Genomic DNA, 16,797 nt, shown 5'->3' with positions numbered 1-16,797 from the left:
CTGGAAATGAGACCAAGACTCAAGTGTCACCACCATAAGCACTTGTCAAACACAAGTCCTAATCCCAAATCCGAAGTGCACTAACCAAGGTCACAGAAGAAGCTCTAGACAAGTTAAGGCATCATTTTCTCATCTATGAATCAGGTACATTATCAACCTTACCTCATAGATTATAAAGATTAAGTTGAGGCAATTCTTAGTGCACAGATCAACATCTAGTGTTTAGTAAGCAATCAATAATGGTTAGTTACTATTATTGCAATTTTTAATTATTATTATGTTTCACAAGAAGCAGGTTAAGCAGAAAGACATGGCCTGGTTGGAATCATGTTGGGTTCCTTACATTTTTTGGTAGCCAGAGAAGACAGGATCTTTGTGAGGTGCACATCAGCTGCTCAGAGGCTGCTCCAAGCCCACAAGACCCAGCAAAGAAGGGCTGGAAGAAAGGGCATGCGTGGAAGGGAAGGCAGGTGTGTGCAGTGGTTTGCCCTTAGCCCATGGTCCCCGAATGAATGAAGGACGATGGACTACCATGGCCCCAGCATCATCTCTCCTTCTTCCTTCAACTCTCCTTAGTCAGATTCCACAGGGGGAAGGGTGTCAGGGTGAGCCAGGAGGTCACTTTCCTGCTCACTTTTGTAGTTATGGAAGACAGAAGACCAGATAATTCCACATTTGTCTCCATAGAGGAGTCCTCCAGGCAGAAAAAGCCATGGAAAGAGGCAGAGGAGAGCAGCTTTTGTCTGGCAGAGAAAGGTAAGTAGGTAACTTGATTCCTACCCTTATGTGTAGATAAATGCAAAGGGGACGACGGTCATTCCCCTTATCCCCTCACATGTCACGTTCAAACTTCTGAAGGTGAGAAGGGAGGAGCCCAGCGTTTACCACGTGGGTCCCATCCATGATCACATGGGGTCCTCTCTCTCTTCAGCTCCTCTGGCTGCCATTTCTGCCTCATCAGTGGCTGTCCCTGAGCAGAGAACCCAGGGAAAGAGGAGCCAGAAGATGAGGAATGTGGGGGCTATCAAGGCAGGTGTGTGTCCTCCGTCATCCCTCCACTTCCTTGCACCTTCCCTGCACGAAGGGTCAGTTACTGGTGTGTGAGCACTTGTCCCCTTGTCCACACGAGGCAGGGGCTGGTCTTCAGGGTGAGCAGTACAGAAGGCCCAGGGGTGCCCGGGTGGGTCACGTCTGTGCTCAATGGAGTCTGTCGTTTCCACAGCTCTGCCTGACGGCAGCCCTCCCGCCTCCGGCTCAGCCTCCTCAGGAGCTCTCACCCAGCGAAGTCCAGGCGGAGGAGGGACCACAATAGGAACATACGGACTGTCAACTATATTGAGGGAACAAAAGTCAGGATGAACAAGAGGAGAAGACCCAGCTACCGCCCTGAGGACCAAGAAGCCTTCTATCGACCGCTTGGTGTGTTCTCCAAGATGGTGGAGCGCCCAGGGCCCTGGGAGCATGCGCAAACCTCCGGGGACTCCGAGAAGCCCAGGAGGCCGGTACACAGAGCCGCCCCTCTTCCAATGCAGTGTGATGGGGGTTTCCTTCCTCCAGGTTCTTGGAGGGAAGGAAAAGAGGCTCATGGCTGAAACACCAAGGGCTGCACCCCCTTCCCACAGAAACCCAGTCAGTGATTCCCCACCGGTCAAGATTTTAGAGATCAGTGAGGAAAGGACAGACGAGATCATGCTCTCTTTGTGCTCAAAGTGGGAGGAGACAAAAAACAAACAGCATATACAAAAATCAGTTGATCTCAGCCAGTGATACAGGCAGACAAGGAAATTTATTTCAAGGCCATGACGACTGGAGATGGAGCATGAGTGAGGCCAGAGACATTAATGAAATGGGAAACTCAGAGACGGTCTGTCCGAGAAGGTGGCATCAGGACCAGAGGCGGGATGAGTGTGGCAGGGTTGGGGAAAACATGGATGTCATGCCATTCACTACAGCATCACCAGCCACATGTAGCTACTTATGTTTTATTTTAGATGAGTTAAACACACTTTTAATATCCAGTTTGTCAGTTTCACTTGCCACATTTCAAGAGCTCAACAGCCACGTGGGGCTGGCGGCTGCTGCAGAGGACAGCCCAGGTAGAGAGGATCTCCATCATCACAGACAGTGCTGCTGGACAGGGCTCTTCCGAGGGCCAGGCTTACTAGAGAAGAGGCAGGGAGAGGATGACGGTGAGCCACCCACCCTCCCTGCTGTGCCGGGGTCATCATCCTGGGGTAGGGACAGATGGGACCTGGCATTCTCAGGTCTTCTCTAGGAAATGGCCCCTCCAGGGGAGACCTCGAATCAAAGATGGGCCTTCTGCAGAGGAGCAGAGGCCAGGTCACATCTTCCGGAAGGCAGCAAAGTCCAGTGAGCCCAGGGGCCATGAAATTCCCCACCACAGCCCCAGTGCTCAGTGGCAGTGGGACAGGGAGCTTGACACAGCCACAGTATGATGCAGTGAGAGGTCGTGGGGTAACAGAGACCCAGGGCCACATCCAAGCTTTTCAGTTGAGGCAAATGCGTTACACTTTGAGACCCAAGTCACATCTGTGCAGTGAACGAATTTATCACATCCCATTGTGACCCTATTGAGGGTTAAATAACAGTAGCAACATTCACGTCTGCAGTTGAAACCGAACCTGTGTGTGTCAATGCGGGGAGTAGCAGCTGTTGCTGAGGCAAAGCCCAGCACTTCCTGAAGGAAAGGCAGCTGGGTCCCCTACCATGACAGAGGAACTCAGAGAAGGTTCAGGTTTTCCTGCTTTCCTCTGAAACATCCCACAGCCACACACTCAGTCCTGCTTGAAGGGCCTCTCCAAGGCCTCATGACTTCTTCTTTCCTTTGCAGAGGATCCCGTTATCCACAGCTTCTTGGAAGCTGACATTTTCCTCAAAGTGTCTGACAAGGTACCAACAGCACTGGAGTGACAGGGACAAGGGGTCTGCAGAGTCACCGCCCCATGGGGAACAGGCAGAGAGAGTAGAATTTCCATCTGGGCAGGAGCCCTGGAGAAATGCACGCTCGATGCCAGAAGGAAGAGCACGCTGCCCGTCCCTGCCCTGCCTGGAGTTACTGGGAACCCCTCCCTGCCTTCCAATTGCTCATCTCAAGGTGGCACAGATATATGAGACCCACAGCAAGTCCCGCCCTGAGCTGTTTTGCACCCTGCCCTTTGGGCGGGGAAGGTCCCATGGCCCACGCCACACACTCTCCTGCTGCTCCTCCCTGGCCTCCCTCACCAGCCTCTGTCTCCGGCAGTACCTGCTGTCCACGGTGGTGAAGTACTTCGGTTGCGTCGGGCTGCCTGGGCACCGCTACAACCGGATCCACTTCTTCCTGGCCCTGCAAGCACCTCCTCAGGGACCTGCTCTGAAACCTTCCCAGATCCCCGAATCCCATGTTTCCCTCAGCCTGTCCGGGCAGCTCAGCCATGCCCTTGTGCTTGGGTTGCGCTTGGTTGTTCTTCTTGGTCACAGAGCAGATGAGACCTTCAGAGGCCATGTGAAGGTGGTGAGGAAGGAAAGGCAATGAGTAAGGTGCTGAGATAATGGAAGCAGTGGGGAAAACACCACTTGCTGCCCAGAGACTGAGTTACCTGAAGACAAAAGCCACTAGGAAATGACCTTGTCAATCCCAGGACCTTGTCTCGGGCTGGGCACAGCATGGGCCCCACAGGCTCGGTGTTGAGGACACCCTGGGGCCCCTATATATCCGGGTCACCCGGCAGAGAAGGCTCCCCCAGACCCTCTCTCCTCTATGTACTCTGCCTGGGCTCATGGTTCTTCCTAGGTGACCTCTCCCTCCTGTCCCACCTGAGGCTGGCAGCCATGACTCAAGGGGCAGGCAAGCTTACCGTCTTTTCCTGTAACAGCTACATCACCTCCCACATGGAGGAGGACAACCCCACGTCCAAGCGGAGCATCTTCTAGTTCCTGCTGGGCAAGGAGCACTGGCCAGACCTCTACAAGGAGTTCCTGCCGCTGAAGATAGAGTTCTTCCAGGCAATGGGGCACCAAGCCTGGGTCACCCCAGAGGTGTGCGAGGTGTGTGGGGGATGCTGGCCAGCTGGGGAGGTGGAGGGATGAGAGCAGGGCCGGGTCCCCCATCCAGTGCTCACTCCCCTGCATCTCCCTTTCAGATCCAGGCCCAGAATCCACATCACTGGGTCTGGAGTTGGGTGTGCCAGCACGCCCCCTAGGTTCCCAGGGAACGACCAGTGGGGCGTGGACGGGTCTGCAGACGGTCCAAGTGCGTGTGAGCCCTCGCCTGGGGCTGCGCAGAGTCGAGCCAGCTCCTTCCTCTGTACTCCTGAAGGCCCCCCCTGGGCTAGAGGGCATGTGGAGGCCCTCCTGCATCCTATTGTTGAGTTTCTTCGTGCATATTAGCACAGAGAGGGCTTTGAGAACTCCTGCGGTAAGAAAGGGTTATATTCTCCAAATGAATTTGATTATGGAAACATGTACTCTACAATACCAGGTCTCAACCTGCAGGTCAATTTTTTAGGGAACTCTTGTAAATGCTGTTCTTGGTAATAACCTCTGCAGGGTTTTGATCTGAGGTTAAAATTTTAAACATAAATACATGAAACACACTGAGATTCATCCTTTGCGGGAAAGGGACAATCACCACGGTGGTTCTGGGAAAGAAAGAGAAAGACGAACGCCGGCACCCCCTGCTCTGTTGTGTGTGTGCTGCTCCCAGGGAAGCAAGTTACGCTGAGCCAGGCCCTTGAAGGATCTCACTTCTCATGGGCCGAAGGAGCAACCAGGGCTCTCTGGTCTCTGAAAAAATTGGATCACTAGAAACAAAATGGAAAAAAGCACACATACCAAACTGTGAGGACAGACACAAAAGATGAGGCATTTATAGAAACCCATCATCCACTGTCTAGCATCACACCCTTTAGAAGTGATTTCTTTTCCTTCTTTTCTTTTTTTTTGGGGACAGAGTCTCACTCTGTCACCCAGGCTGGAGTGCAGTGGCATGATCCTGGCTCACTGCAACCTCCACCTCCTGGGTTCAAGTGATTCTCCTGCCTCAGCCTCCTGAGTAGCTGGGATTACAGGCGTGTACCACAACATCCAGCTAATTTTTGTATTTTTAGTAGAGACGGGGTTTCGCCATGTTGGCCAGGCTAGTCTTAAACTCCTGACCTCAATGACCCACCCGCCTCAGCCTCCCATAGTGCTGGGATTACAGGTGTGAGCCACCCGTGCCCACCTGATTTCTTTGGTTTAAATTTAGTTTTTAATCTTTGGATTTACTTGAAGTAGAGGGGAGACCTCTAGTGAAATGCATAAGGAACACTTTGCCTGGGCACATGGTTGTAATAGAATGATCCTGTGAACAGCCTGCCACGCTGCAGGCTGTGATGGAACCTATTCTGACCCCAGGAGAAAAGAAATGGGGAGAGAAGAAGGCAGATAAAGCGTGCTCTGAGATAAACCAAGTTGGGTATAACGTTCAATTCATCCACATGCTTTTCATTTGAGATCTCAAGACTCCAAAGAAAAACAGCAGTTGTTGGCCCCCCATGGGTCTCATTGCTTATAAGAGCAGTGGGGAGAGACAGTCGACCTAAGCTCCCCTCTGACGGGCACTAGGGGATGCCATGCTCAGGAGTCTGCCTTCACTGTGCTCTGATCTCCTTCTCTCTTTTCTTGTAGCTCCCGCCCTCCCCCACCTCCCCCCTTCCCCGACAAAGAAGCGGCAAACTTAAAACAACAAGCCAAAAAACAACCCCATTAAAAAGTGAGCAGGCCGGGCACGGTGGCTCAAGCCTGTAATCCCAGCACTTTGGGAGGCCGAGGCGGGTGGATCATGAGGTCAGGAGATCGAGACCATCCTGGCTAACACAGTGAAACCCTGTCTCTACTAAAAATACAAAAAACTAGCCGGGCGAGGTGGCGGGTGCCTGTAGTCCCAGCTACTCGGGAGGCTGAGGCAGGAGAATGGCGTAAACCCGGGAGGCGGAGCTTGCAGCGAGCTGAGATCCGGCCACTGCACTCAGCCTGGGTGACAAAGCGAGACTCTGTCTCAAAAAAAAAAAAAAAAAAAAAAAAGTGAGCAAAGTACAGGCACAGACACTTCTCAAAAGAAGACATACAAGCAGTCAACAAACATACGAAAATATGCTCAATATCACTAATCGCTAATCATCCGTGAAATACAAACCAAAACCACAATGAAAGACCATCTCACCCCAGTTAGATTGGCTATTGTTTAAAAAAAAAAAAAAAAAAAAAGTCAAACAATGACACATGCTGGGAAGGCTGCAGAGAAAAGGGATCACTTACACACTGCTGGTGGGAATGTCAATTAGTTCAGCCACTGTGGAAAGCAGTGTGGAGATTGCTCGGAGAACGTAAGAGTGCTGCCATTTGACCCAGCAATCCCATTACTGAGTGTATCTATCGAATGGAAAAGAAATTGTTCTATCAAAAAGACACATGCACTCGTGTTCATCCCAGCACTATTCACAATAGCAAAGACATGGAATAAACCCAGGGGCCCGCCACTGGTGGATTGTATAAAGAATCACCAGCCTGATAAGTAGCAGGGCAGGTTTTCATTTCCTCAGTCCAGGTTTCTCTGAACACTTATGTAAGGTTGTACTGAAAGCACAGTGAGACCCACCGCTGCAGCTGTGAGATCGGTGCCACCCAGGTGAGTCTGTACAGGGGTTAGGAAATTGCAGAGAAATTTTGGCATTTTAGAGAGCAACTGAGGATTTGAGACTGGAAAAGAAAATTGAACAGCACTAGAAGCTTGGGGGAGGTGACCAGGAGGCTAGAAATTCTAGAAGCAAAGCCTAGTCCCTGGGTGGCAGTGGGTGGTTTTGGTGGGACTCAGGGATGGGGACGAGTTTACATCTGAGTCATTGCATCCCTCAAGGGATCATGGCGTTTGTTCAGAGATCCAAACAGGAAAGAAAGGAGGCAGAGGACAGAGAAGCTCCTGTAAACTTCCAGAAACTCAGGAGTGGTGACACCTGCCACAGCTGGTATAGCTTCCTGCAGCCAGGAGTGTGCCATCTGCCCTGTGTCTGCTGTAGCCAGTGCAGGACAGTAAAGGCTTCATCTCCTCCTCTATCCTCCAGGCCCTGCACGGGCATCTGCCCCTGGAAGACTCTCATCTGGCACTACATGTGAAGAACAGCTGGAAGCTGAGGAGAGACAAAAGGAGGCAGTGAAGACGCCAAGCTGACTGACATCCAGCCCACCCATGGGGCGCAGTGAGATCAGCCACAAATGAATTAGTGCAACACAGCGGGGAGTTTGGAGGGAAGTGACGCTGGAGACACCACCTATGCCCTGCTCTGTGGATTTACAGAAATTTGCACAGAACATGGAGTGAGAAAGGTTTCCAGCTGATGAAACTGCCTTAATTTCTGAACTGGTACAATAAGCAGCACTTATAATATTCTTACTTTTATTTTTATTTTTTGAGATGGAGTCTTGCTCTATTGCCTAGGCTGAAGTGCAATGGCGCGATCTCAGCTCACTGCAACCTCTGCCTCCCTGGTTCAAGATTCTGCTGCCTTAGCCTCCCGAGTAGCTGAGATTACAGGCATGTGCCGCCACACCTGGCTAATTTTTTTTTTTTTTTTTAGTAGGGATGGGGTTTCGCCATGTTGGCCAGGCTGGTCTCAAACTTCTGACCTCAGGTGATCCGCCCCCCTTGGCCTTCCAAAGTGCTGGGATTACAGGCGTGAGCCACCATGCCTGGCCTAAAATATTCTTGATACGCACAAAAGTGAACATAAGACAAATGAAAGAAACCCAAGTGACTTCCAACCTCCACCCTATGTTAAGCTCCCCTAATGATGTAACCATGTGGATCACGAGCTAGTGCGCCTGAGTTCTTGAAGCACGTGGCCTACAGCGTCACAAGGAAGAGTGCCTGAGTGTGACAGATCCCTTAACTACAGAGACAAGGCAAGCACTGAGAATTAAGACTTTCCAGTTATTTATAAATTGTATTGAATTTGGTATACAATTTTTATTTTAGGCTGGGTGCAGTGGCTCATACCTGTAATCCCAGCACTTTGGGAGGCTGAGGCAGGAGGATCACTTGAGGCCAGGAGTCTGAGACCAGACGGCACCATAGCAATACTTCATCTCTACAGAAATTTTAAAAATTTAGCTGGGTGTGGTGGTATGCACCTGCAGTCCCATTCACTCAGGAGGCTGAGGCTGGAGGATTGCTTGAACCCAGAAAGTTGAGCCTGCAGTGAGCTGGAATGAGTTACGGTCATGTCACTGACTCTAGGCTGGGAAACAGAGGGAGACTCTGTCTCAGTCAATCAATAACTTATTTTAAGATTTCATATTATAATAATGTACCATACAAATTAGGATGAAATCTTTTTAGCTATGAGAAAAAAAAATTTAAATCAAGGTGCTTGTTAAGTGACCAAGAAAGCAACACACAGATTAATTCAGTTAATCAAATTCCAAGATACACAAAGCCTTTGTTTTTCCAAAGGTGTAAAGAAGAGTATGTCTGCTTTTGAAATGTGTTCATAAACTCTTCCTGGTGCCAAGCCTTTTCACTTACATTTAATCATTGCTTCCTCCTAAGAGTCTGTTGGACTGGAAATGCAGGCAGTACTGGACCAGGTTCAGGGTGGGGTATAGGAAGCATGGTTGAAAGCCAGCTTCATCACAGTTGTGAAGGGTGCTTTGGGGCAGTCAACCTCCCTCCCTGAGCCACAGGGATCTCACTCGAGGAGGGGCAGGACCGGTGCCATCTAAGGGATCTGTTAGCACTGACATTTGATGCAAGTGTCTGATCAGTGGGTCTCCCTGCCTGAAACCTGAAGGTCCTGACTGCCCTGAGCAGCCCCTCCTGCCCATTCCAGCTTCCCTTTCACCCAAAGACATAAGACAGAGGATGCTGGGCAGGCAAGTCCATCCTTATCCACAGGTAAGAGTTAAGGATACAGTTGTAGAGGGTTTTTATTTCAATTTTTTTTTCTGCAGCTTGTGACGTAATGAGAAGCAACCAATGTTATTTCAGAGAGGGGGGAACCTGGGCAGCTCTTGGAAGCAGGAAAAGGCCACCACTTGGGAAACTTTGTACACAGGCGTGGATATCTGTGGGGTGCTCGTGGGCGCTGAGAGGCAGCCAGCCCAGGTACACTGTCCAGAGTGGCCACCTCTCCCACCTCACCTCTGCTTCCTTCCCCTGCTGGCTGGAGATAGCATGCGCTAAGGATACAGAGGGGATCAGATCCTGTGTCCTCCCCTACAGCTTAATTGGCATGATCCTCACACAGTGAGACATTTCCCCCCAAATTTGGTCAGCATGAGGATGGGGGACCTCAGAAGAGAGGCCTTCAACCCCACATGGGGGAGGCAACAAAGTCTTCCTGGTTTGGACTTTCATATGCTCTGGCTTCTACTCCAAATCCTGGCCCACACTCTGACCCATCTGCCCACAGGCACCCTGGCCTCCCACCGAGTGGGTGTGCACAGATCATCAGGCTGAGAGGTGAAAGACCCCCACCTTCTTGCTTCCTCTGGGATGTCAGGGGACCCCCTGAGCTGAGACATGCCCCTCACCATGAGCTGTGGAGTCAGCTAGTTACTAGACAGAGGGTGAGAAAATGGCCTTATTCAAGGCAGACTGGGCAGCACACGGCAAGGTTCTATAGGGTTTCAACCTGGGTCTCCTGCTAGGTCCTTCAGAAGACCCACAAGGGAGGAGCACAGACGTCAGTGTCTACTGGGGAAAGAACAAGCGCTCTGAGTGTATGTGTAAATTGTATGGTTTCTTTAATTTTGTCTATGGAAGCAGTGATACCTATTTCTATCTATCTAAGTAGAAAAGAGGGACACAGGGAATTAGTAAGTGAGGAACCATGCTGTAACTGGCATAACATCCTCACCAGCATCTGCCTCTCCTCCCAGTCCTGGGCACACTAAGTAGAGCAGTATGACTACTTCCGGCCAACAGGCTTTAACAGGAAATGATTTGTGCTGTTTCTGGGCCAAAACACTTAACAGCCAAATGTTTTTCTGCAGCTCTTCCCTCACAGCCATGGCTCTAAGGAGGCTGCAGGTTCTGGATGGTGAGAGCCATACCCTCAGGATTTTTTGAGGGTCCAGAAATAGCTGAAATGGATTTATCTGATGATCCAGCAGGCCTACTCAAGGGCTGACTTCCCAGCTAATCAGACGGCCTAAAAATGCTGCTTCCGGACCATCTGCAGTCTTTCTGTCCTCTCTCTTTTAAAGCTGATATTTGCTTTCGTCGACGATGTTCTAAAAGCTGTTCTCCCTTAAGTATGAGTTAATATGTGTGCAAACAACTAGATGTCTCTCCAATCGTTCTTTATTCAGGGAAAAGCACACAGTCGTAAACAATGGAGAGTGAAGACAGTAACAATTGGTTTGATATTGAATTTTTAAAATCTTGATTCAAAAGGAATTTTCATCATCTACCACTTAAAATTTTATTTTTAATTAGAAGAAAACTATGTAAGTGTGAAGAGAAGCACATTTCAGCCTCTCAGTCAGCCCCTTCGTGCCTCCGCTTCACATCGGGAATAAGCGAGTCCTTGAGGCAGGCACGCAAATGGGAGGACACGGAGAGGCCAGAGAAAACCGCTGGGCCTCCAGGAGCATGCCTTCCAAGTGTAGCCCGCAGAGACAAATGCCACGTGGGGTTTTGCCAAAATCTCAATGGAAACATTTCCATTTGCTTTAATTTATTTTTAAAGTCAGACAACACAGCTCAGGATGTGGAAGAAATATGAAGTCAGTGGATGAAGATCTTGCTTCTACCAGCTTATGATCCCACTGGCCGTCCAGGAAGCACAGGACACACATCAGCATCTGAACAACAGAGAGCATTCTTCCTCCTGTGTTGGCAACTCGAAGCTGGAGGTGCCTTTATATGGACATTTTTCATCATCCACTAGTCCAGAAATCCCTCCCGTGTACAGACGTACATTCTGTAAATCTTGGGTAAATATGGATTGTTTCGTTTTTAAATACAATTTCTAAAGCGCCGTCTGTAGTAATTTCTTATTTTATCTATTCAGAGCAGGTTTTGTGTATTAGTCTGCCTAGGCTGCCATAACAAAACACCACAGACTGGGTGGTTTCAACAGGGGAAATGTATTTCTTGCAAGTCTGGAGGCTGGAGGTCCATGATCGAGGTGCTAGTCAAGTCTGTTCCTGGTAAGGGCTCTTCTTGCCTTGCAGAATGGCCGACTTCTCACTGCATCTTCACGTGGCAGAGAGAGAAAGAAAAATCTCTCTTCCTCTGCTTAGGAGACCACCAATTCTATTGAATTAAGACCCCACCCTTATGATGACCTCATTTAACCTTAGTAATCTCCTAAATGCCCCATTGCCAAATACAGCCACACAGGGGTTAGGGCCTCAATATACAATTCTGAGAGGACACAATTCAGTCCATAGTACTTCATGTTGAGCAACTGAGGGCAAAAATCTCCTTCTCCTGCTTAAGGTGATCACATCATGAGAATGTCTGGCATTGTCACCAGAAGTACAAACTTATTTTAGATGGGACAACTGCGATCTGAGGAAATGCTAACACGCTCTTTTGCCACAGAAAGTAAAACTTTATGATATAGCTTCTTTTAAAACTGCGTTTTTGAACATAGTCACTTCACCTGTACCACCACAGTTCAAAGACTTTAAAAATCAATATTCACTCCAGCACCCACTGCTCTATTCTCTAAGTCCAAAACTAAAGCAATCATCGAGAGTTTTGAAAACAAACCAAAAACTTTATTTACAAAAGTAAATTGTGACTTGCTTTTACGTATCATATAATGTTAATGACCGCAGGAACAGATTTAAAATACACTGAGGTTTGTGCAGCTCACTTCCCCCTAGTTATACCATAAAACTTTATAAACATTGCTTTAGCTTTGATGTTTGGTCACGTTTTTGTGCAGAAGTCACGTCTCAGGGTAGGTTCACCACCAGACACGGTCACATCACCATTGGCTGTGGATTTCCAAGAAGCAAAGGAGCCAATCTCAGCAAAGCTCGCACTGGCATTTTTAGCTGCTTAAATTTGAAGAGCAGTTCAGCAAAGCTCGTGCTCCCTAAAACGGAAATGGGGCGGGAAGGTCACATCTCTAAATAAATTCAGCCGTACCTCTCCTTTCAAGGAAGCTTCAGAAACACAGTCACGTTGAAAACAGGCATTTTTCCCTTTGAAAATGATTATCCAAAGACAATATTTAAAATCATGAAATTCCCTAATACACTGTAATGTAAGTTGAGTATCCCTTTTCCAAAATGCTTAGGAAGAGAGGTGTTTTGGATTCTGGATTTTTTTGGATTTTGGAATATCTGCATTACACCTACCAGCTGAGCATTCTTAATCTGAAAATCCCAAATCCAAAATGCTGGAATGAGCATTTCCTCTGAGCATCATGTTGGCGCTCAAAACGTTTTCGATTTCAAACACTTCAGATTTCAGGGTAAGGATACTCAACCTGAATATGATTTGATAGAATTTACCCATTCTAGACTTCAGAAAGTGACCTATAACTATATGTGAAACTACTAATATTGTTTAAGTGTATATATATATATATAATTATTTAAATATAATGAGCAAAAGTGCCTGTCTACCTTCAATTACTATCTAAGTGGTATCTTACTGGTTCTAATGCAGTTGACCACTGAACAACTCTGTTTGTCCATCCTGGCCTGAAGAGAAAGTCTATGCTTTAAAATGTCTTCCTTTTACTTTTAGCAGTTTGACTATTAATGTGACGAGGTATGGTTTTCTTTGTATTCATCCTGCTTAGGGTTCACTGTGGGTTAATATTTAACACCATTTTTCAAAATTCTTAGCTTCTGTCTCTTCAAATATTGCTTCTAACTCATTCTCTCTCTCCTCTTATTCTCTTATTCCAACTCCATACATATTTGATTTTTTTTTTCCCACGGTTTCTACATATCTCTTGTACTCTTCTCTGTATTTCCCACCCATTCTTCCCTCTGTGCTTCAGTCTGTTTACTTTCTACTCGTCTTCCAGCAGATAAGTGTGTTCCAGTTCACTTCAAATAATCCAATACTGAGATCTTCATTTCAGTTATTACATTTTTCAGTTCTAGACTTTCCATTTAACTCTTTTTTATTGATTCCAGGTTTCTGGTGAAACTCCCATCCTTCTCTCTATTTTCCTGGAAATATTAGTCATAGTTATTTTAAGTCCCAGTATGATAACTCCAATATCTGAATCACACATAGGTCTGTTTCTATGATCTGTTTTTTTTTTTAAATTATTATTATGTCTCGTAATTTTTTATTCAACACTGAATCCTGTAGACCAGAAATTGCAGAGGCTCTGGGTATGTTTTCTTTCTCCTATGAAGGTTACGTTTTCTTCTGCTAGGTGGGGACAAAGCATGCAGATCACCTCAGTTCTGCTCAAGGCTAATTGTAGGTCTAGTCCGCTTGGAGGGAAACTGAAGCACACCAGGTCTAAACATAGGCTAGAGCAGGCTTAGGGCCTGGCCAAGCTATTAATTCACCTGAGGAGCTGGGATGCTGATCAGAGCCACTTCACTTCAACAAGTCTTGAATTCCACCCTTTGTCTCCTCGGTCCTATGCTGCTGCAGACACTTTTGCTTACATTTTTGGCCTTGTGGCTTCTGCTAGATCTCTTGAAGTCTTACCCCATATATATGAAGGCTAAAATGTCGTAAGTAACTCAAGGGAAAGGTACATCCAGATTTTGAGTTATGATTCCTATTGTTCTCTCCTGCCTGCGATTTTGTTCCTCAAGTTCTAGGCTCTTGGACAATCACAAACCCAGCCTCTGGCTCCTCAGCCCTGCAGCACTGCTGCCTTTTGCTGGGACTCTACTTCTTGTGCTATGAACTGGCAAATGCCTTTGGGGGAGAAGCTAGAGTGAACAGAAAGCTCTCCCTGTTGTACTTCCCTTTTCTTATGTTTTTGTTTTTTGTTTTTTGGTTTTTGGTTTTTTAGCTTTTATACTTGTTTTGGAGGGCAAGTGAGTCCAATACAAGCAATTCCATCATGGCCATAACTAGAAGTCCCTAGATAGTAAACTTTTATCAGAGGCTTTCAAAACAGCAAAAAAACTAGTAATGTAATTAAACTTCAAGTTTAAATGATTAAATGGAACAATCTCTGCCTTTCTCAAAAAAAATTTTTTTTGTATATATTTTAGTATATACTAAAAAAAATTTTTAGACCAGTGTTTGGGGCTCTGTGAAGAAGAATCCATCCTTTTCTGAATAAAAATGAAAGTTATTCATGTAAAAAGTTGATAATTTTTTTCTTTTTTGCTCCAAAACAGTTCCTAGCAATGACACTGCAACATTAATGAAGAGGAAAGTCAAACTAGGGACAATAACTAATTAGAAACTCTTCCTACCAAGAAACTAGAACACAAAGGGGTAGGTAACAGAGGTACCGAAGAGAGGACTCAGATATGCGATTACCTTCTAGTCCTATAGGCGGCAGGTGCCGTGGAGCTGGCACAGAGTGGTAGACGAGGAAGCAGGCCAGCATGCTCAGCTGCGATTCCTCCAAGGGCTGCCCGCTGAGGTAGGCGTGCACACACATATCACCCCCGGCTGTGAGAGAAACAAATGGAACTGAACCAACTGATGACAGAACTGAGAGGCACAAGAAATATCTTCTTTCTATTACTTTTTCATCAAGAACTTATAAGCAGGTTCTACAGCTGGTACTGAGTACTGAGGCTACGGTGACAAGCTAGACTGAGTCCCTGTCATTGTAGAGTTTAGAGTGTTGTTGGGGAAGACAGATATTACACAAATAATGACACAAACAAATGCATAATTATGAACTGTGAGAGTGCTATAAAGGTGCAGTGGTCACTGTGGTTGTCTCCCCAAAATACCCCTTCACACCCCACCCTCCACCATGTATTAGAATATTTGATGGGACAGACTTCAGCTCCAGAACTAGATCCTTATTAGTCTTGGCCAGCGGTTCTCAAGCTTTCCCATGTATCACAATCCCCTGGAGGGCTTGTTAAATCACAGATGAGTGGGCCCCACTCCCCACACAGAGCACAGAGCACAGAGTTTCTGATTCAGTAGGTCTGCGGTAGGGCCAGAAAAACTCCATTTCTAACAAGTTCCCAGGTCGTGCTGCTCCACGAACCACACTTTGAGAATCACCGGTCTTGGGTGATCAAGGCAATCCCATTCCCCTGATACAGTGTTAGTTCAGAGACAGGCAGACCCAGGCCATTTTTTCAATAAGAGACAGTCTCTGCCACAGGGATAGATTGAGGGTGTGCATGAGATGCAACTCAGAGCCAGAAACCTGAGGAGGTACTTAATGACATGCTTGCTGGAGGCTCCAGGGAAAGAAATCCCCTCATTCTCATCACAAAGCTCCTAGAAGCAACTCTTCTTCTTCCTCTGGGCATCATGCTGAGCTAGAGGTGAACATGTTATAGCCATTTTATTACCATCCAAAAAAAGCACTGAGGATAAAGTCATGGCACAGAATGTAGCTGATGGAACCTCAGAGAAATGGAGTTGAAGACAATGGAATAAGATGACCCTTTACATGCCCTACCTGTGGACTTCTAATGACATAAGCATATTTGTGTCCTCACTGTTTAAAGACAGCTTAAGTCAGGTCTTCTGTTACTTGCAAACAAAGGCATTTAGATGCAGAAAAAAAGTTGAGAGCATGAGCGGGCAGGCAACAGATGGCAGGAAAGCTGCCTGAGGTAGAGTGGTCTTGGAGGGCCTGGGAGGCAAGGTCATTAAAACTGAGGCTGCAAGGATAAATATGAGTTGGACAGGTGAAGAATGAGAGGAAAAGCTTCTAGGGAGGGAAAACAGCATATTCAATGGCCCCACAGTGAAAAGGAGCTCAGTGTTTTTGAGGAGGTAGAAGAGGCCAGCGTGGTGTGAGGAGCAAGTGGTGTAAAAGAGGCTTTGTTGAGGAAAACAGGTGCCTTGCAGGTCACACAGGTCCTGGTGCCACACAGTAGGGATTTCTTTCATAGCTGAATCAGGAGTCTTTGAAAAGCTTTAAGCAGGAGTGTTAGATCAGTTCATTCTTTAAAAGACTGTTCTGTCAGTTAACTTGAGATGATTAGAATGGAGATGAGAAAAAGCAAGGAGGCTATTTAGGAGGCTATAACAGTGGTCCAGGCACAAAATAATCATTCTGTTCTAGGCAGAAGTAGTAAAATGTGGACAAATTCAAGAAATATCTATGATGAGGATTGAAGGCTTCAGCAATGGGTCAGTCATGGCAGAGGAGGGGAGAAGGGAAGGAGGGAAAGGAGCAAGGATGACTTCCAAAAGGGTCAACAAAGGAATGACAGTGAAATGGTGACAAATACTGAGAAAGAATTTAAAATAGGATTATTTTAAAAATCGGGAAAGTCTGCTGTGACGAAGTCAAGGAAGGCCCATCTCAAGAAGCAAAATGTAGCTAAAAGCCTCACCGTTGTAGAGATGGAGTGAGATGAAAACTGTAGACTCCACTGAATACAGTTGCGAGGATGTCGGTCTACTGGGAGGGGGGAAACGTTTAGGTTTGGGGGAGGCAGCAGAGGGAGAAAGATCAAAGGAGAACAGATGAGATTCTTCTTTGAGCAGCTCATCATGAAGGAGAGCATCATGGTTCAGCCTCTCTTCAATGACTTTCTCAAGCCTACTAGCATTTTGTTTCACTGATTTTCTCTATTGTTTTTGTTTTTGGTTTCATTGGTTTCTGCTTTTATTTGCTTGCTTTGGGTTTATTTTGCTTTCCTACTGCACTTGACAAG

The 16,797-nt window shown here is 46.9% G+C and overlaps 1 protein-coding gene across 6 annotated transcripts in view; it reads right to left on the bottom strand.

Annotated features, from left to right (window-relative positions):
- Window positions 1-243: 243 nt before the first annotated feature.
- LOC139357930 (anaphase promoting complex subunit 1) overlaps window positions 244-16,797 on the bottom strand; it is a 131,215-nt gene continuing 114,661 nt past the window's right edge. For 2 of the 6 annotated variants that reach the window (XM_071077103.1, XM_071077104.1), the window contains exons 47-49: window positions 14,474-14,608; window positions 3,858-4,412; window positions 244-3,492 (exon numbers count right to left, since the gene is read on the bottom strand). In XM_071077103.1, the coding sequence (XP_070933204.1) occupies window positions 3,074-3,492; window positions 3,858-4,412; window positions 14,474-14,608 (1,109 nt within the window). In that variant the 3' untranslated portion in view covers window positions 244-3,073. Of the gene's footprint in view, window positions 3,493-3,857; window positions 4,413-6,230; window positions 7,170-11,747; window positions 12,093-14,473; window positions 14,609-16,797 lie in introns of those variants that run through there. The other 4 variants (XM_071077107.1, XM_071077106.1, XM_071077105.1 and 1 more) reach the window with 3 other exon arrangements.

The sequence above is a fragment of the Macaca nemestrina genome, chromosome 13, assembly GCF_043159975.1.
Source record: "Macaca nemestrina isolate mMacNem1 chromosome 13, mMacNem.hap1, whole genome shotgun sequence".
Classification (NCBI taxonomy): domain Eukaryota; kingdom Metazoa; phylum Chordata; class Mammalia; order Primates; family Cercopithecidae; genus Macaca; species Macaca nemestrina.
This window is presented reverse-complemented; position numbering and strand designations above follow the sequence as displayed.